General features: G+C 39.0%; 1 protein-coding gene across 1 annotated transcript; it reads left to right on the top strand.

Moving 5' to 3' along the window:
• The first annotated feature begins 935 nt into the window (after positions 1-935).
• On the top strand, positions 936-21654 carry LOC121959780 (AN1-type zinc finger protein 3 homolog). The gene is made up of 6 exons (XM_042509305.2): positions 936-1320; positions 9284-9324; positions 10014-10202; positions 14177-14242; positions 16350-16556; positions 19549-21654. The coding sequence occupies exons 1-6, from the start codon at positions 1238-1240 to the stop codon at positions 19701-19703; spliced, it is 741 nt and encodes a 246-aa protein (XP_042365239.1). The 5' UTR covers positions 936-1237; the 3' UTR covers positions 19704-21654.
• The last annotated feature ends 352 nt before the right edge of the window (positions 21655-22006 follow it).

Consider the following 22006-nt stretch of genomic DNA (forward strand, 5'->3'; position numbering starts at 1 on the left):
TAATACATATATAACACCCCCTTTTTTATGGTGAAGTTTATTTGACCCAAAATAGGCTGCATTTTTAGGACAAACAGTATAAGTTCTGGGGATAAACAAATGTTACCTATTTTGGCAAAACAGTTTCTGTCACTGATACTGTAAGTGAAATGAGAAACACTGCAGTAAGAATATTTTCAGTCTGTCTTTCTGGAGATGAAATCAGGGCATAAATACAAAAAGGTGCAAATATTGGTTTGTTACTGTACTACAAATAATTGAAAAATGACATTTTTTTAATTGTAGGCCTTCCTCTCTGCTCTCCACACTGCTCCATTTTTACCCTACAGGAGGTGACCTGAGGGGCTTTTTTTGTGCTCTGACACATGATTGGAGTGTTTTGCCAACTGAGTTTGAACAGGTGAGACATGAGTGAGACCATTTGGTATTAAGAGTGTGGCAATTTGAAGCCGGACAGTGTTTTCTGGGTGAACAAAGTGTCCTAAATGATGCAATTTGTGTTTAGAGTTTTACGAAAACAAGTGAATGAGTTGAGTGGAAATACTGATAATATGCTCAGTTAAGCAGTCTGAAGTCCTGTTGTTGATACACGAGATTCAAGCTGTTCAAAATTGTGTGCACAGTTCCATCTTTTGTGGGTATGCAATGGAAAAAAACTGTAAAATATGCCTACTGACAGCTGTGAATACTGTACCACGGTGTTGTGGGCTCTCTCTAGTTGTAGGAAGCGGAGCTAGTGGGAAGATAGTTTTGTGCGGATCATACCATGTTAACTGAAGTACTTCTCAAAAGCAAACCTTTAAAAGTGAAGCACAGCCTACGCTGCGTTCCCTTGGCACTGTAGCACGTTTACCATTTATATTTATCATAACTGTATTTGTCACTTTCTGTCACAAAAGTTAAATTTTGGCTGCCCTGTTACCTACACACCCCCCTCTCGGACAGTGGTTCGCTCCCCTCTCCAGCTGATCGGCCCAGGATTCCCCGGTGGCTCTGCCCGTCGTTGTCTCTGACGGCTTCAATGTTTAAACGTCTATTTAAACGGTTTTCAGTTAACGGAGTCAGTGGCCGCTCGTGTCGGCAAATCGTTCCTCGTCTGTTGAACCACTGAAGGATAAGCTGGCCGGGGTTTTGACTGTGTACTTGTCAAAGCTAGAGGAACTGAACGCCAATACGAGGCCCTCACTCCATCCCCGGATTCACCTGCTACGCGGAGAGCCTCACACGGAAGACCGACATGGGGGACACGGGGAGCGAGGGCAGCAAACCTCCGAGTAACGTTAACGTTATACCTCCTCGCTGCCCCTGTGGCTTCTGGGGGTAAGGCGAAAAACCTCTCAAATGTCTTGCTCGCAGTTGCTTTCTTTCCCTGCCAGCACTTAGCAGAGTCGCTAGCCACTAGCGTTAGCAGCTCAAACAGGGATGAGCTGCTTTTCTTGTTATTACCCCCTCCCCATTGTTTTGTAGCATTAGCTGCTAGCTTGACACCAGCTGGCCTCGGTTACCTTCTCATGCAGAGGCAAAGAGCAGGGTAGAGGTGTGGGATAAGCCATGCAGGTAATGTGACAGGTGTGACAGCGCTAATATGCTGACTAGTTTTTAAGTATTCAAGTTGAGAAATGAAGCACTTAGCACACAGGGCAGCTGTTAGACTGTCACATTTGGAGCTGTGTGGAAACTTGGCACTGACGGTTTTTATCGGTGAAAATTGTGCTATAAAGTGCAACATATGGACACATGGGATGGGCAATATGGCCTATTTTTTGCAATAACGATATTCTTGATGATATGACAAAATTCTAAAAAAAAAACAAAAAACCGTATTATATATTAATTTTAAAAACAAACAATTGCAACAAAACAACAGTTGTCACAGTTTCATATTTCTGCGTAAACAGAACATTGCAAGTAATTCTTGCCAGACTGTCTTGATTAGGAATCAAATGACAGCAAAACAGTGCCTGAGACTAGCATAAAGCGGGCATGTCTGTAAAGGGGAGACTCACTGGTATCCACAAAATACATTTTCATTCAGAAATGTTTAGGTCAGTGGTCAAGGGACCCCTGTGAAATGGCCTTGCTGTTTTTCCATTGCCAAAATGTATCCTAATTTTGGAGTGTCATCCAGCCCCCTACCTGAGAAGCATGACTGGTTGGCACCACTGGATTCCTTAAGTCTTCTAGTTTCATCAGTGTAGCTTAAAAACTCAGCCTGGTACAGCCAATTAACATGATTTAACAAGAAAAAAAGTTATGCACTGTGTCCGCACCTTATTCGCATCACGATTAAAGTGTTACAGCTGACAGCCCTAGTAAAACCTAAACAAAAATTGTCTCTCATTTCTTTCGTTTTCTGAGCAACAGTAATTCAGAGTGAGATTCAGATTCTGGTTAAAATATAATTAGTACAACAACAAAAAAAGCCATAAATGACATACCTAAACAGTTGCCAAATACAAAATAAGTACCCTTGAGTCTATAGTGTATACATATAAAATAAATTAACAGGCAATTTCTGTCTCTTTTGGAAAAATCCTTTATGATTGAGCTGATGATTCAGTTGTTTTCGGCCAGAAGAGCTGGAAACTGAGTTTACTGAAAGCGTCATTGCCAGAAGAGGCCAAAAAGTCTGTTGCTAAAACATTCAGGGCTGTAGCTTGGGATGCCTAAACCTAACAATGCCACTGATTCCACACTACAGTAATCACTCCAGCTTTTGGAAGTCAACTCCTCCAACGTGGAGCATTTTTTCTTTCAACCATACATGTTGCAGTGTGCAACTACCTGAGGTAATTATGTCAACAATTCGCCGTATCCCAAATGGAAACTCTATACTTGTTTAGTTTTCCTTTTCACAGAAGTCATCATGAGAACAATATATGGTGTCAGGCGTATTGGCAATCGTGTCAGCTTTGCCCAGCTCAACAAAGTAATATGAACCCAAGATACCATGAGGTTTTGTGGCATTAATTTACCAGCACTTCACATGATTTTATCATTACTTTTCATGACAATTTAGTTTGCTTAAATACTGCCTACACCCCCCCTAGAGGACATCTGCGGTGGTAAACATGATTTGAAAAAGCAGACATTAAAAAATATCAGAAACGTGCAGTTAGAAATGCATTATGGTTTTTTAAATTGAGATTATTTTTCATTTTGTTTACTGTTTGCATTAACCTAAATGTTATTATGAGCTACATTTTGTACAAAGATCCCACTTTAGATAGGGCTTGCTTTTTTCATGTTTGTACACCTTTGGAACACAATATGGTTAACATGTTCTACTTAAATGGCTTACATTTTTTCACAGTCTTCAATTTTCAACTCAGTTATAAAGGAGTGGAAGCAATGTGTTACCCAACCAGTCCAATGAAGACTGTTTTTTTAATAGTAGAGGAATATAATTCTTTTCTTTCTTTTCCCATTTAAATATAAGCTCAGGGAGCCTCCCTAGTGCACTAAAGTACCATATTCACAATTTGCATATTTTAAGAAGTGATTAGCTTGGAAGCAACCGCTCACCCACTCATTGGTTGGATAAGCATGGAAATGACCTGAAAGAAAAACTATTGCAGCCATTAGATCTCAATACCACAGAGAGTATTTGATCAAAAAATGTCTTTAAGCTTGTTTATATCTGGCATTAACATGGATCTTGGGTGATCTGATCACAAGCTCTAAGTTTGTCATGTCACACCTGGCATTAAAATGTTTTGAGTGTTGTTTTGAATACCTCGTTAGTTGACAATGTGTGACTGATTTTGTAGATGATGATCAGTTGACATTGTTGCGTAAGAAATTGAAAAAAAAACAACCTTTAATTTTTAAAGCCACTTCATCATAACTGCTGTCATTTACAGTGTTGCCTGAATATGAGTTAACCTTGATTATAAGACCCCCACCTTCCCTATTGAAAATGAGGAAAAGGTTCACCTGATTGGAGATGCTTTTGCTCGGTAGGAATTTGTGTCCTCTGTAGTAGCAAAACATGAGCCAATTAGTTGATCAATCAATTAGTTGATTGCCAGAAACTTTTGGCAACAATTTTTCATACTGATTAATCGTTCAAGAAAAAATGGTTAAAGTTCTCTGGCTCCACTTTCTCAAATGTAAACATTTTCTGGTTCTCTTACTCCTTTATTATAGTTAACTTAATATCTTTAAGTTTTGACAAAACAAGATCCCAATAAGATAATAGGCATTTTTCCTGAATTTGATGAAATATAGACCCAACAACTTATCAATCAGTCAAATAAATATTCTGCAGACTATCTAATAATGAAAACGATTGATACCAGAGGACACAAGAACAAACTTCCAATTATAATAATTACAGTATTTCAAAGTTTGTGATCAACACTGACACTGGAAACCAGGGGTGGGGCAAGGGTTGAAGACACCAGTGTTTTTCAGTACAAGTTATGATCTTTCACTTAACCCCAGAGCGGAAAATCGCCAAATAATGTTCATTTAATATATCGATAATTTCCATTTATCTGTAATGCCCCTGGAAACATGTTCATCCTAGTTTCAAGGTGATAAATGTACCAGTAACAAATGACATATTCGAAAATAATACATGTGATGTGGTCATGTGTGTCAAATTTTCTGACTTTATTAGTTGACAGAATGTGTCATTACACAGTTGACCAGAGGCTTGTGGGACATTGAGAGTGCACTAAGTATGCACAAATAGAGTCTTCAAGATTTGGGCAAAATAAGGTTAAATTTATCTGTTTCTAGTTTTTAGGTGGGGCCTTTGAAATAGGGCAGGCCTTGTTTCTTGATTATGATGGATTTTGTGTAAAAAGTCCACTCAGATTCTCCTGCTCATAGGCTTTGTTGTGGGGTGTGTGTGGGTCCTTGGATCATCCATAGGACAGAAGGACTATTACATTATGTCATTAGGTTGGGACAAAGAAATGGGAATGGGTTGAAATCACCTGAGTCGTTTTGTATGCTCCACACTTGTCAGCATGATGTATGACAACATTTGAAACATAAGTTCCTTCAGGTTGTTTCATAGCATCAGGACACTCCCTTTACTTTTTGACTTCTATTTGTCTCTTTCTGCCCCAAACTTCCTTGAAGAGGGTCCTTCAGGTGCACCAGTGTATGGTTGTGATTGGTGCTCTGTGGCTCATAAACCATAATTGCGTCTGACATCAGCAGGAGATGAATGCTTGTTCTTCCTTTTGTTATTTCTCCCTGAGAGCAGAGACTTAATTGTCTCAGAGTGATCTTTGACAGGGGAGGCAAATAAAGAAGCGGAAATGATATGTTTATTCACCCCTCTTAGTCGTTTTTTCTCAGTATGGTATCAGAGAGGTTCTCCTGGAGTGCTTTTCGAAATTTAGATTGTAGCTGATTTGGCAGAGCTGCACTGACTGTGGCTTCTAAAACGTATCATAATAAACCAAGATTATTGAATGCCTTGTTTGGATTGCCTAGTTTGGAGGAGAAGATGATTTTTATTTGCAGAAGGCATGAACCTGAACTACGTCTTGGCTTAGTAATCACAAATTTGTCGGATGTAAGGTTAGTTATTTACAATCTGCTCATGCAAGCTTCTTGTTATCAGTTGTTGCATTCCTTCTCCTTGCAGGCGTGGATTGTTTGTATTGGGCTCTGTTAGTTTTGTGCATGTGTCCATGGAGCTCATGTCAAGGTTGGCAAGTGCAGCTTAAATGGGGCTTGTCTTAACATAGTAAATCAAACAAAGTCCTGTTTCTTTGTCATGTCCATTTGCAAAAAATTATTCTATGGTTAGCTGCTAAGTTAGTTCTTGTAGGTTTTTGGTGGAGCATATATGTAATGTTACATTTATTTTAAGGTTCAAATGTGACTTCAATTTTGCCATAAAATTGATCTGCTCAATTGTGTACAATATAGCATTACTTACTAGGGCTTCAACTAACAATTATTATTATTATTATTCCATTCTCAATTTGTAGATTATTTTATCAAATGGTCAATTAGTTGTTTGGTCTATAAAATGTAAAAGAAAAATGCTGGAAAGTGCCAAAAAGTGTTTCCTAAAGCCCAAGATGATGACCTCAAATGACTAATAAGATATTCAGTATAATGTCCTTAAGGAAAAAAAACAGTAAACATTCATATTTAAGGAGCTGGAATCAGAAAGTTTGACTTTTTTCTTAAAATACTGAAACCAGTTAATCAGTTATCAATTAGCTGGTGATTAATTTAAAAGTTGCAAACTAATTGATTAATCATTGCATTTCTGTTGCTGGAAAAGGCCTAAAACATTAATTAATACTAAAGATACCTCTGTAGAAATGATGTTACCTCTTGATAAATATTCATTATTTTGCCAAACTATGCTTTACATCATATGCTTTCTTTTCTGTTTGAAGTATTTTGTGTGGGATACATGATAATGAAATTGATTTGTAAAATCCATACCACTACATTACCGACCCACCGTAATGATTTCATATTAGCACAAACGATGTATAATGCTGAAAAGTAATGAAGATTGCTGTTGCCAGGGCAATAGAGAATAGCTGGATTAGTCACACAATTGCAAGCAATCAATTAATTTATTAATTAGCCCTGAATTGCTGTTGATGGCAAAAATGTTTCAGATTAACAACAGTATTGAATGCATGGGTTTTCAACATGGAAGTTGCCACTTTGAATTGTTGATGGATGAGCTCAGCAAACTTGTGCTGGCCTTACGGCCTTTATTGAGGGGCCCATCAGCATAGCAAAGAACAACTGGATGTGTTCCAGGTGTAAATGTAGAACTGTAATTTATAATCTGTCCTCGCGCTCTAACATATAACACAGCTGAGCTCTTCTCTGTCGCTGTTTCGTTCCCCATAGATGTACCACTTTTTAATAGCTAACTGTGCTTGGCTGACAAAATGCCTCTCTATTAACAGACTCCTATCTCTATTTATGAAGTTGTTTTTTTTACTTTACTGCTCATATCAGTCATATTCAGCTGAACTTAATTCCCTCAAAACATTTATCACCAATCCAACCCTTTGCTCCTCTGTGTCACTCATCAGCTGCATCACCAAGGCGACAGAGCCCATCTTCCTGTCTGTTCCAATCAGATATACTTATTAGTAACAGCAGTGTGCTGACTATGAGATCGACTGATTGTGTGCACTCTGTTCAAACTTCACTCAGCCTAACAAGCAGGCAGCAGCTTCCTCCTGCATGTTTATGTTTCTCATCCTTTCTCGCCCCTTTTAGTTCCTTAATTAATCTGTGACTTGATTGCCTCTGATTTATAAGGTTGACATGAGGATATGACCTGTCGCCTTCCTCACCGCCTTTGTCTCATGATGAGATTTCTTCTCTATCATTCTTTCCTGCTTCTTCCTTTCTCTTTCATACCCAAGAACACACATACCAGCAGACTGATAGACAACCCTCAGGTTGACTGCAGCTGACCCCTACATTTAGAAATGAGGACAAAGGTGTGCAACGAAGCACCCAAAATAAATAGAATGTGACTGATAGCAGCGACCGTCACGCTCAGTGCGCAGACAGTAAGGACGAGGGCTGGAGCGGAAATGAGAGGAGCCCTCCCAGAGGAAAGCTAGAGCCATCTGTTGTGATCGAGTTGTGCCACCAGAATAAGCAAGGCTTCAGTGATCAAACCTATAACAGCAATTTTATATCAAAGGTCTTTATCCATAACAGGGAGGGAAACGTGTGTTCAGAAGCTTTTGTAGTTTGTAAAAAGGGCAGGCTGAAGACATTTGTAATTTTCTCTTGCTCACCTTCATCAGACCACATCAACTGTGTGCATTGCCAACACACAGGCAAGAGACCTTCAGATTTTTGTTGTAAATCAACACTTACTTACCATTTTGCTCCATTATACTGACATTTTTTAACCTCACTGCTGCAACATTATTATTACTACACAATCAGTCTTTGTTAGTCAGAGATAACTGACATTGACTATTATCTGACTATAACCTTTTAGAGACCCAGTGTGTAGGATTTAAGGGAATCTATTGGCAGAAAGGGTATGTAATTGTCATACTTCCATTGTCATTTATTCATAATCACCTGAAAACATCAATCGTTTTATTTTTTGTTAACTAAGAATGAGGTCTTTATATAGAAATATTGAGCGCAAATTTGCGATTCCTAGGATAGCCGAGGATAGATTCCCCTCTACCTCTGCCTCTCATTGGCTTACCCCAACTTTCTTGCCCCAGATGATCTCAATCCTTTTGCCTAGACTGAGGCAATGAAACACAACTGCTATAGGAAACACAAATTTGCCATACGGAGTGTTTCCTTTCCCTCCTGTTCCACCATGTTTTCTACAGTAGCCCAGAATGGACAAAACACTGGCTCTTTAAAGGCTTATTCATATTTTTGTGTCGGCTTTGTTAGTTTTTCTACGAACTTGTAGCCTCACTGCCAGATGCCACTTAATCCTACACACCATACTTTTGATTGTGTTATATATCTACCACTACCGATATGCTATATGTAAGTCCAAATTCCTGTCGGATCTATATAAAAAATTAGGCTACAAAAACAATAACTGAGAATCTAACTTTTCCCAACTTTTTCCTTAATTTGTGGTTGGAAAACTGTAATATATTGCAATATAACACACTGTGTGTAATCGCAAAACATTTAAAATCACAGTAATATTGTATAGGGGGACCACTGGTGATTCCCACATCTATTTACTGCAGCTCCCTGTTGCTTTACAGTTACATGTATAGTCAACATTAGTGAGCGTGTTTGCTGGAATAAAGAAACTTAACTGATTGCATGTTAATATTGAAAAAAACTGTTTTAATGCAAAATCACCTCTGCATCTGCAATTACATTGTGTGTTAACTGCCTACAAATTGCAAACCTTGGCAACATTTGGGGTTTCAGAAACATTAAACTAAAGTAAGGTTTTAAATTTTTAGTTAATATTTTTATATTTGATATTCCTGCGTAGGTTGCAAGATGTGCAGAAATAGATCGAAACAAAAGTCACACCTCAGTTGATTTATCCTCCCGGCAAGTCTGCTGCTTAGACCTTGACAGCCTTGTACATAGCATGGCAGCTTTGGATTCAGTGAATAATTTAATACTGTAGCCCAGATCACAATCTTGAATTTTCCCCTGCTGGGATCCCAAATGAGAAATAAAGCATCATCCTGGGAACGTGGAAACATGTTGTTAAAACGAGCCGTTTTTTTCTGCATCCCACTCTGCATCTTTTGCAACTCGTGTTCATGCTATTTGATTAACACATGCTTTCCCTGTCTTCTCTTTCCCTCAGGTCGAGCAAAACTATGAATCTCTGCTCGAAATGTTTTGCAGGTAAGTTCTTGTTCTTTTGTGTTCTTGTATGGTTGACTGATATTGTGTTTCAGCAATTGTGGAAAGGCCTTGAAATGACAAGAAGTGAAAAGTCTAAACCCCCTTTTCCACTGGACAAAAATCCACTAACACCCACTAACATCTGGTCTTTGTCTATAGTGCAAAAAGCAAAAATCAGCATTCATTTCGAATACAAGTAGTCACTAGTATTTATCAGCTCCAGCTCTGATCCACTCCAGTTGGCAACAATTAAAACATGACACCTGGGTGGACATGGTCATTTCTGCCTCTCGTTCAGCACAGCTGCTGGTAACTTCTATAAACTTCTTGTCATCACAACCACAAATTTTGGCAGTCACATGTGTGGTAGCGTTGCTCAGATCTCATCAGAATATTTTGGCTCTTTTCACTCATGTCACAATAGTCCATCCTCTGACAAGAAGTTTGCCAGAGCTATGAGTTAAAAATTCTGTCTGCTTACATAAGATTTAAACAGAACTGTGTCAGTGTACCACCAGTTCTAAATGAAATTTAGCATCATACAATAGTGCACCTGAGTTCCTCCTATGCCACTCTTGTTTGTCCGGCTGTCAAAAAGTTAACAACCACTCAGTAACCCAAAGCAAGATGCATTTAAACATGTTTCACGGGTGCACACACATGTTTGACCACATGACATTTTTTTGTAGACATTCAGAAGAAACAGCCAGATGAAGATTGTGCCCCAAAGGCCTCCTCAAGCTCCAGCAGCAGCCAAGCAGACATCTTCTGTAACGAACCAAACAGCAGCATTAGTCAGTCGCTGATGTCGCTGCCTAACACATCAGGCAACTCTTCACCAGGAGAGACAGGAGCGCCATCTCTACCTGCTCAGGATGGTAAGACAGCATTTAAGCAGTAAGGAATTCATGTTATAAGGTTTTGTTTTTAGCTCAAAGGGTTTTTCATGTACTATAGTGGCTTACCATGGGCCATAGTTTTCAGCCCACATATATGCTTTGCTAAGTGTGACTCTTGGCATTTGGGAAAACTATGAAACTCAGCAACACGGTGATGACACCAATATGGTTAAAGCCTGTAGGCAATTTTTCAGAAATAACATTGGCAGTGATGGACACCTTGCTGTCATATTGTCGTTTTTTTTCCCATTAGCAGTGAGATGGATCACTATAGCTTACATCAGGACAGTTCCACTGTAAAAAGTTTGCAACCTGCATTTGTCTGTTTGTTAGTTTATTTTTGCTTCATCTCTTGCTCTGTCACTTTATCTCTGAGTTCCCAATTGCTATTTTTTCTTTATACTATCAGTACGAACTGCAGCGGCCCCTACAAAGCACTGTTTTACTGTTGCATAGAGTATGCATAAAATTGGGACATACTACTTTGTTATTAGATTGCGCTTTAAACTTTGACCCTTTAGGTTATGTATCCATTACTTTGCAATCTATGTAGATTTAATTTTAAGTAATAACTTAAGAGACTTTAGATTCCAACGTATGTTCATGTTCATGACAGTAAAATTACATATGCATGTCTGTCATTGTCATTTTCATAGTTATGTCCTTTTGTTGTTGGTTATCTTTAGGATTATTTTGTTCACTCAAACAATTCCTATTCCTTTTATTAATATCTATTCAACTGGTCATCAGTCACTTGATTGGTTGTCATTTGTCATTGTGGCTTCTGACAGCTGTCAAAATAAGCTGTCAACGAGCTGTCGAGCTGTCATCTGCAGCTCAGACAATGTGACGCGTCCTTCCTTGCGCAGAGGATTGTGGGTCAGAAAAGCCAGAAAAGCATGCTTCCTCTTCGGTCTCTTTACATCTGCCATGATGTCAGTGTTAAGAATACTGAGCTAGCAGCCAAGCTAACAAATGTCATAAAGTGTTATGTACTTCCCTTAGGAGATGCTACCTGCTCACCAAACTTAAATAGTGCAAGAACACTTGTTTGGGGTGTGGGAATGAACGAGGGTAGAAAGTTGCATAATGTCGCTGTAAGGCCTATATAAGACAGTCTGTTTTGGTTTGGAATGCTTCCCTACATGTTGAAGCAATGTATGCTACATCGGCTGCCTATTTAGAAGTGTGTTAGTTAAGGGCATCCTTCTTTAGAAAACTGCTTCTTCTTTCTATCAGCAGCAGCTGCAGTGCCCCTGCCCTGGCTATATTTGTCCTCATGGCACAGATAGAAAGAATGATAGCAAAGGGTATCCATTCACAAGTGAAGGTTTTAAGAGGGACACCTACAATTTCCAGTTCATCGGTCACTGTACAGTGACAAGGTTATTTGTGGAGGCCAATCCAGGACAAGTGGCACCAAATAGATGTGTGGAACTTGTGAAAAAACGTGTCCACACTTACCTGGTCCTCTGTTAGAGCAGGAGCTTTTGGGTGATATGCATATGTGCATGACTACTGCATGATTTGGGAAATTAAAAAATGATCCTCAGGAACTTGGCTCAACATTCACCTAACAAACTCATTTACTCATGTTAACTTCATTCATGCACCATCAACAAGTAAAAATTTCAACTTAAGTTCAACATTTAACCCATGTAGAGAAGCCTATATAAATTCCTGAATTACTGAATTACTGATTAGTCAGTTGACAGGAAATTAATCAGCAGCTATTTTAATAATTGATTAATTACTTTAGTTTTTTTTTCCAGCAAAATGTCAACAGGTCAATGGGTTCTAGCTTTTCAGCTGTAAAGGTTTTCTCTTTTTCTCAGTTATGTTAATGTAAACTGAAGATCTTTGGGATTCTAACTACTGGCTGTGCAAAACAAGACATTCAAGACCAGCATTTAAAGCAGTATCAGGATTAGGTGGATAATATCTTTTTTCTTTAAACCTACAGTCACTCATGTCTTGACTGTCTTCAGTCTGCACACATACAGACGGTGGTCTCTCCTTTACAGATATCTATCACAGTCTCTGTGAAAAAAAGCCCACAGCATAGTAAAGGATTCCACACACCTCAGTCACGGTCTTTTTATCTTGCTACCGTGTAGAAAATGGTACCGCAGTATCTGAGCAACAACCAGGAGACTCTCCAACATCATCTGTCCTCTACTTGTTACAATATTAACTATGTTCCTTTTTGGGCAACCTAATCTGTTAACCAGTTGCGGTTTAACAAGGTTTTACACAGTTGTTTGGCTTCTGTAGTTGTTTTTGTGTTTGTGTAGTCTGTAAGTTAAGTTTATATAGTATTGCACCTTTCAAAGAGCAAGGTCTCAAAGTGCTTCACAGGAGTAAAATTGTTAAAAAAAAAAAAAAAGACCATAAAAATGGTAAAAAAGGAATAACTAGAAAAGTGCACTTAGGCTGCAGATATCCGCCAGTCTAGACAATTCTCGTAATTGTGGCAAATGCGCCGCAGCCCGATTCAGAGGTGTCCCAGAAGTTAAAGAAAAAAAACTGCCTTGTCTATTTTTGACAAGTTTGCAACGTGTTGGACAGAGCAGATTGAGTTCTTCTGCCAATAGGCATTGTATATGAAATATAGATACTTTGTAATTATGAGGATGCATATATTTTAAATTACTAAAACACAGCCAGAAATCTGTTATCCATGTTGTTCATAACTGGACTTTAAATGGTATTAACTGTGTGTAGGCTCCATCACAACAAAGGAGTAAATGAAAACAAAAAAGACAACTAAAACAGACAAAAAAGATACCATTTAGGATAAAGGCACAATTATCAAATAACAATGACAACAAAGCAGCCAGGCAACCGGACTGAGGCCCAGATACGCTCAGGGGATCCCTTACAGTCAAGATGGTGATGAGGATAAGAAATACAGTTGGCTTGTTGATCTCCTTTTGTACCTAGCTTCTGATCACAACATATTAGGAATGGAATTAATCTGCAGATGCTCTGGTTCAAAATAAGACCCAGATTTTCAATGGATTTCAGATGAAAGCCAAAATGTGGCCTTCAACAGACTAGATAAGGCTTGCTTTTTTTAGCAGGCGCCCTATGTACCGAGGCTTTGTCCACGCCCCAGCGGCCGCAGGTTCGATTCTGGCCTTAGCCCTTTGCTGTATGCATCCACTCTCTCTTCCCCTTTCACACTTAAGCTGTCCTATCAAATAAAGGCAAAAGCCCAAAAAATGTTATCTTAAAAAAAAAGAAGTGAGAATTCAGAAGCACATGATGGTAAAAAACAGCCAATAAAATAGGTTTTTAACATTTGCGAATTGCTGCAACCATGAGAGGGCCTTGAGCATTCAGTCATAAATGTGCACAAAAAAATTATTAGGCTGATTGGTACAGTAGTTTGCCACATTGGCTGCGGACAGACAGACAGACAGACAGACACACACACACACACACACACACACACACATACATAAACACACACACACGCAAACGCATGATCTCCTTTAGGCTTAAGTGTGGCGGGCATAACAATAGTCATAAGCAACACACTAAATTTACAAACACTAGACACCACACGGCTAAATAAATGCCTGAATAAGAGAATTTTAAGCTGCGTTTAAAAGACCTCAACAGAAATCACAGATTGTACGTCTATACGAAGGTTGTTCCATAGTGTCGGAGCCATCACTGCAAAGGCACAAATATTTTTGAGCAAGTGTGAATTTCAGGACTGTTATACAGTTTGTGATTGTATTGTCTATTTTTAGAGGATTTATTGTTGAATTATTCATTGGTCTGCTCTAAATCGATATAGCCAGAAGACATTTGATTTTGTTTTACACTCATATTAGAGAAATTACAACGTCTTACGAGTAAGAAACCAATGTCCTTGTGTCCTCTTTTCTTCCTCTTTCCTTTCACGTTATCTCTTTCTTTTTCTCCCTGTATCTCTCTTCCAGAGGTATCCAGCACAGAAACAGTCTTCAGTTCACTCTCCACTCCCACAAAACGCTCCTTTGAGTCAGGTACACCTCAGCGCTACCATTACAATGTCCATTATTGTGTTTTGTACTGTGTGCTTGTCATGTCCACTTAAAGTATTGGAGTGGGGATCCATTAGCCTCAACGTCACTGGATTGATCCCAAAATAGCCAGGTTAATTGTACTTCCAGTGGCAACAGCAAAGTGAAGGATATTGGGGATGCATTAGAGTGCATCTGTGAGAAGGTGCAAATGTAAAGTATGTCAAGTGCTTTGTAGACTAAACCTTTCAACAAATGTATATATACAATATGTAAATATACATTAGTTACACAAAAGCGAAGTTTAGCTCACTCTCACATCTTATGAAGAACGCCCTGTGTTTGATTCTTGCATTATTAAAAAGAAAAAAGGACATAATGACACACTTCTGACAGAGCTAATGCACAGAACATGTAGGAACTGGTGTAGATGGTAGCATTAGCAGTATTGATTAAAATGAATTTAATGAGGTCTTAAAGACTGCAGACTCTCTTCTAGAGTACATTTTCCTCTATTGTGCTTTTACCCTCAGGTGACACCACCTGCTGCACTCACACACGTGAAAACTCACACATGACTTAAGACAACTGGAGAGCTGGCAAGGCTCAGCAATGGTGTGTGAACATGTTGATCCCTTGTCTAATGCAGCGGGATCATGTGAGCACACACAGCATCATTTAAACCTTGTGCTGTGACCGAGTTGAGTCGACGTTTCTCTTTTTGCAGTCTCTCTGAATGTATTTTAGTTTAAAGCCCGGATACACTTTTGTGCAACCCATTAAACGCTTGAATCGGTTCATCAATAAAATGTCTTTTTTTTTTTTTTAATCAACAACAAAAATACAATAACTTGCTAGTTATTGACAGCTGGTGTAAATTGGCCACAGAGATTTACCAGGATAATAAAAGGCAAACAGTTTGTTTTTTTTTAAACAACATTTGCCTGCACATGTACAGACACGCATGCTCTCGCACATATAGGGATCGATGGGGCAGGCTAGGGGGATCTGGCTGCTCAGCTTGGCCTAGTTCTCAGAGATTTATTGAGTGCTGATCAGCATTCGGCTGGGCCAGGGGAAAAAGTCTGCAGGACTGATGAGAAAAGCTGAGTTGAAATTCCAGCCGGCCAGTGGAACCAGCTACATACTCTACCTGTCTCAGGTGCTGAGTTGAATGTAATCCAATGCAGGAGAATCATTAATCTCCAAAGCACCCTTTTTATTTTACACAAAGTGTTGTTTTTGTTCCAGCATGCCATGATCTGTTCTCTCCTTGTTTGTATTCAATGGTAGTTGTGAGAGCTTATTTTTGTAGGTCTCAAGTTTTCTCTTGAAATTCTAGTCAAAGTAGCTCTCCTGGACACACGAGAGACACAAGAGATAAATCCTTTTAAATTATTATGTGAGTAGTGGGATTAATAAACGGCAGAGAATTTTTAGCTGAAAGTAAATTGGTATATTAATTATTTAAAACCATTTCTTGCAGGTCAATTAACCTTCACATGCTTTTGTATTTGTCCACCACAGAAAACAGTTTTTTTCAAACCTATTTGTTTGCCTAATTCTGTATATCTGACTAGCTGATTTTTTTCCAGTTTATATCGCCCCAGGATGATGCTAGATTGACTTTATTTATTTTCTTTTTCCTTTTTAGCACACACTATGATCTCAATATTTTTACAATTGTGAGAATTGGAAATTTGCAACATACAATGAATATTTTAGGTCATACAACTTCACATTTCGTATTTTCAAACACAGTAGAGCAGACAGTCTGCCCAAGATAAATATTTTAAGTTGCCATTATTGAAATTACCTTGCGTTGAACAGGAGAGTATAAACAGAATAATTAAACATGTGTTATTGTATTGCATCGACTAGTTTTGGCCCAATAGCAATTTTTTAAGACGTTCTAGTATCCACTGTTGAGCTGTCAGGGTTTTACTATTTATTTGCATTTGACTCCTGACTTTTAGTTGTTCTTACTTTTGTGAAAAATGCAAAAATGTTAAATAGAAAAATACATTAATAGAGTTGCATTTATGGATCACAATGACTGCAGCTAACAGTCACATTTATTTTTTTTATTTTTGCCAATGTGTGTTTCCAGCCTCTGAGTCAGAAAGCGATGTTTCACCCGAAAAGCGAGCGAGAGTGGGTGAGGTGCCAGAGGGTGAGGAGTCTTCATCGTCATCTTTGTCTGCATCATCATCATCCTCGTCGCGCAGTAGCTCAAAACAGCGGAGCCGCAAACGCTGCCATCGCTGCCAAACCAAACTGGAGCTGGTTCAGCAAGAGCTGGGCTCCTGTCGCTGTGGTACGATGATACAACTCTACATGCATAAACATATGTTAGAATACATACTTTAACCCACAACCACATCAACGGTAACAACTGTATATGCACAGGCTCACTCACACATAAGAGCGTACACATATAAGCTGGAGTGTGGGACTTGTTACATCTCTGTTACATTCTAGCTCTTGCCAAATGAGTTAACACAATGCTGATTGTGGCCCTGTTTACACCTGGTATTAACATCCGTCCTGGGTGATCGGCTCATAAGTAGACTGCTCTAAGTACAGGTGTGAATGCACCCAATGTGTTTTCAATGCGTCTTGGGATCCAATTGCTCTGACCATATTTTGGTGGTGTTCTGGGCAAAAGTTTTGTACCCCAGCTTTAAGTCGTGGTAGCTATTATTACAGACCTCAGACTGCTGCTTGCATGTGTTTGGGGTGATAAATTACTTTTAATTTTTTAATATTGCCCCCTAAATACATAAATACATAATTGTTAACTAAGTCATGGTTTTGTGAATATTATAACCAGTGCAGTGAAATGAATGTACTACCTGAGCATGTGTTTGTGTGTTGACAGAAATGTCGATGACCAGAGTGCCTGTGCTAGCCTGCGGGGAACCATTACAGAAAGCCTGAATGTTTCACATTGCACATAAAACATAAGCCAATTACCACAAACACTAATGCAGTTTAAAGCAATACTTGGCTTGCTAATCAACTTGTTTGCATACAAATTAAAGTACTTAAAAAGTCACAGCTCTTCACTGCTTAAAGACCATCTGCTTAAACCCACGCAATAATTTCTAAATTGGAAATTGACTTGCCTTTTTTTTCCACCAGGCGCTGCTTAAATCACGGGCCATCCATTCTTAATAGTCCAATGCTTACTATGAAAACATGCTTTTTACAGACTGAAGGGGAAATGGTGGCAATTATAGTGATTTCTGACTATTGCTGTAATTGCAGATTACTTTGCTAATGGTTCTGCAGAATGTCTCAGTGTAAGCCAAGAAGGTCTGATAATGAGTTGAAAGCACAAATGCTTTGCAGATAGTAAATGAGGGAGAAAATATAGCTCCAGCAGAGAATCTGAGCCAGTGTTGTCACACTCGGTATATTCTGCTGCTACACAGCGACTATAACATTCATCTGACTAGGTGTTAGTGTGACACAGAGTGAAAGCACGGGAACTTAAAAAGCTAATTGGATCATACAGGCTCTCCTCTGAGATCTAAGAAAAGCAAGAACTTATTCCTGCCTGGCACTTCAGCGTGTTTTTCATTTTGCAAGAAACTATCATAAAATTAGAGAAACAGAGAAACAGTACTATTTCCATAACCAGTAATCTTTGTTAGTGATCAGGCTCCAGTATATGAAGAATTAAGCTGATTAAACTGTTGATTGTTTAAGTAATCATCCAGTCATACTACTGAATGCTGTAATCGCACCATGCCTGCAATTCTTTTGGTCTTGCCTGCATGTGCAGTGGCAGTGATGGCAAAAAACACTTAATAACATAATTAGCCTATTAATTAATGTCTGCTAAACTAACTGGAGATGTTTAAAGCATTTCTCTACTGTGTGTGTGTGTGTGTGTGTGTGCGTGCGTGCGTGCGTGTGTGTGTGTGTGTGTGTGCGTGCGTGCGTGCGTGTGTGTGTGTGTGTGTGTGTCGCAGCTACTTATGAAATTGCTTTTTTTTTCAGTTTCACCTTAGGCAGAATAAATATTTAAGACAGTTTGGTTTTTATGCAATAAAAACTTTGAAAACTCAAAACTTTCTTACCATAGATATTGCCCAAATGCATACTGAAATCACTGAATTTCTTCCCAGCTCATCGATGTTTTAAAACTCAGCTCGATTCACAGTTCATTTACAAAGCATCAGCTGTGAGATCCATGGAACATTATTGATATAGGCTTTCTAATGGGGGAAATAACAAAATCACAGTATTTTATTTCAACGTTTTAAAATAGGGTCGTAAAAGAGTCCTAAACGTTGTGTTTATTGTCAGTGGGTGCAGTTAAATGGCGTAATGGACATCTGTCGCAAATTATTTTCAGGCAGCTAAAATGCTTGGAGGAAATCAACATTTGTATTTATGTTTGTTTTTCCTTTAAAAAAGATTGATATGTTCATGCTATCATACATAGTATAAAGAATCTTTCATGAGCTCTTTATATCCTTTATAGTCCGTTGTACTTTTATTAAAGTAAGAAGTTGTGATTTCCACCGTCTGCTGGTTTCGGACAGTGTCTAGCAGCCCATTCCCTTTTTAAAAGCCTTAAATGTTACACAACTCTCTCCCTTCCACTCCATTCGTGTGCGCTGTAATCACATAGGTTTTAATTGCATAGCAACCAGCTGTCAAACTGGGCCTTTAATCACCACTCATTGAATGCCAGCAGTGTTATTATGTGTATTAATGAATGAATTTAAGACGATGAGAGCTAACGAGCTTCTCTGAGCTTAACGAGCCTCCTACAGTGGCAGGGCCTTTTGTTGAGAGTGCTACAGTAGAGACAGAGAGTCAATGAGAGAGATGAGGGTTGTCTGCCTCTGTTGAATAGAGTCAAAAGAGGAAGCTATCAACTAGAATGTCTTTTCTAGCAAAAAGACCTTTTTACAAAGACATGGTAGCAAAGCAGTAAATATTATCTGCCCATGGGCATTTAAAAAGGTACTTTTAAATTCAAGGAAATGTTTTACAGCTTTCTCTGGCATGTACAGTGTTGCTTTCTTTTTTTTTTTTTTTTTTACTTTTTGTGTAAGTTGTAGTGATTTCAAATGTTTTCAGATAATTACCCTGCATGTAGAGATGCATGTTGAATGAAGTGTTTATATAACTTAATATATTATTTTGCGTTCTGTGTCCTGCATTATAAATTCAGATTTAATTTAAGCACAGCCACACTAATTTGTAACTGTACTGTACATCTGCTGAACTAAAAATTAAAATTAACCACTCCCCCTCTTATGCACCCCAACCCTTCACCCACCTTCCAGGTTATGTCTTCTGTATGCTCCATCGGCTCCCAGAGCAGCACGAGTGTCTCTTTGACCACCTGGGCCGTGGTCGTCAGGAGGCGGTCCTAAAGATGGTCAAGCTCGACCGTAAGGTGGGCCGTTCATGTCAGCGCATCGGAGAAGAGTGCTCCTGAGCAGGGCACGCCTTCAGCAGAATCTCGGTGTTCAGACTGTGTCTTAGCACCAACAGGGATTTGATTTTTTTCTTCTCATTTTGGTTTTTCAAGACTTTTGCAGTTTTTTGGATACAAACCACCCCTTTTCTTTTAAATTATGCTCGCTCTTTTTAAATCTCACTATTACCCATATCCCATTTGTTTTCTGGCTCTGTTCATCTTATCCCTGCTGCTAAGATGCTTTTTGGAAAATCCAAACCCAGGAATTACAGAACAATAAAGAGCAAAGGAAATACACATTTTCTTCACATTTTTTGAAAGCTCCTGACTACACAAGTGTGAGCAGAGAAAGAATGAATAAAAGGATGACAAGAAGAAATAAAATGCTTTATACAAATGTTTGTCCTGGAAGCCAGTTTAAGACTATACTCTTTACCTCAGAAAAAAACAAAGAAAAAAAGAAAGAATGACAAGATGGAAGAGAAAAGGATGGTTACTTTTTCCGTACACTTATGCTTTGGCGCTGTTTATAGACTGTGCTCTTTACCTCAAAATCAGACAGAGCTGCTTTGTACTCTGCGCCAAGCATGGACTTTGTGAAGCAAACGGAGCAAGCCAGCCTCAGTTTAAGTCATTGTCTTACCCCCCGGCCGTCCGCTACTCCTAATCCTAAACTTGTAGAAACACCTGTTAATCACCCACCTCAGGTTATCAGGACATCAAACCCCGATCTTCACTGCTCCCCTTGCCAACTTGCATCCTTCTCTTTTCATCTAAAGGACACATTTTTACTCCTTTGTATTATTCTAAAGGTGTTTCTTCTCTGTTAAGGAGGCTGTTGTAATGGAACTGGGGTGATACTGTAAGTCTAAATTCAGAACTTGCAGTGTGAGCCGGACTCAAACACACTATGCTGGTGGCAGCTGCAGCTGGTTGTCCTTGGATCGCTATGTTGGGATGTGAGTGATCAAGACTTAAAATTGTCAGATTTCCCCTGTCTTCCTCTTTTTGTCTCAGTCTTCATCTGCCCTACAGCCCTACCGTATGACAACATGTCCTCTCCACATGTTTTGTCTTTCAGCAACATGTGGATTATGTGTGCTGGTGTACAAACTCCTGGAAGACAGCATTTACAGGGACATGACGTACATTAAAGTGTGCATATGGTTCATGACTCGGCCTGAAATGTCTGCACTGTACACAAATCTCTATACTTTTATAAATGCACACACACTCTTTTGTGTTGTTCTATGCGCTCAGCTTGAGCACACACGGGCAAGATCGATCATTGCATTACAATTTGAGTTTGACTGAAGCTGAGATGGCAGAAGAGTGTCACTCAGTTTTCTGTTTGAGATTGGTGACCGTTGTTACAGTTCAGGATTTTGTCTTAGGCCTTCATTTCAATTATCCACATTTTATAGGTAATTTGATACAAGACGTCTTTGGTTTTCAGTACTTTAACGGTCATCCTTCCTTTAATGCCCCATGTTTCCATTTCCAGCTAGCATGATGAGCTCACACATTCTCCTCCTCCTGTCTTTCACTTTCCTTTTCTCATCTTTCCCCTTATTGATTGCTCTATTTTTCCTTATTTCACCCTCTCTGTCTCCCCCTCCCTTCGCTCTTGCTGTAGAGGAGAGAGGTTGCAGGCGGGGTGAGCAGAGTGCTGAAAGTTAAAATCAGCAAATAATTACTTTCCAAACATTTTCCTGGTGGACTATGGAAGGAATGAACAGAAAATGCATAACGAATGAATATTCTGTATCTTAAAGAAAACCTCATTTAACCCCTTTTTTCTTTCCACTTACACTTTAGTGTAGAGCTGCTTTTTTTGTTGTAATGTGGTTATAAAACGGGAAAATGAATGTGGAAAATTCTATATTTTTGTTTCCATGGCTTTACTTTATGCTTCACCTTTCTGACTTTTTCTTTTACTGAGAAAGAATAAACCTGATTAGACAAAGTGTGAACATCTTTTTTGTGCTTATTGACATGATGGGTGAATGGATGAGGGATAGTTTATGTTTTTGTCCACCTCTCTAGTTTGATTTTGCAGGTGCACTCTGCAGGAGAAAGTTTGTGATTGGGGTGAGCATATATGCATATTTTGCATAATGTGTATTTGTAATGGAAACATGTGTTAGCCCAGGTTGGTTAAGAGTCAAAGCCTTCTTGCAACATGTTGCTGGCTCTCTGCCATGTCCTAACATCCTGCCAATTTTTATAGTGATGTAAATGTCTGTTTACTACTCACAGAGGGCTGCTATAAAGCTACTCTCATTTACTTAACAAATCTGTTTGAGTGCGGGTGTGTGTGT

Source organism: Plectropomus leopardus, chromosome 1 (assembly GCF_026936395.1).
Source record: "Plectropomus leopardus strain MGB_pleo_1.0 chromosome 1, ASM2693639v1, whole genome shotgun sequence".
In the NCBI taxonomy this organism is placed as follows: Eukaryota; Metazoa; Chordata; class Actinopteri; order Perciformes; family Serranidae; genus Plectropomus; species Plectropomus leopardus.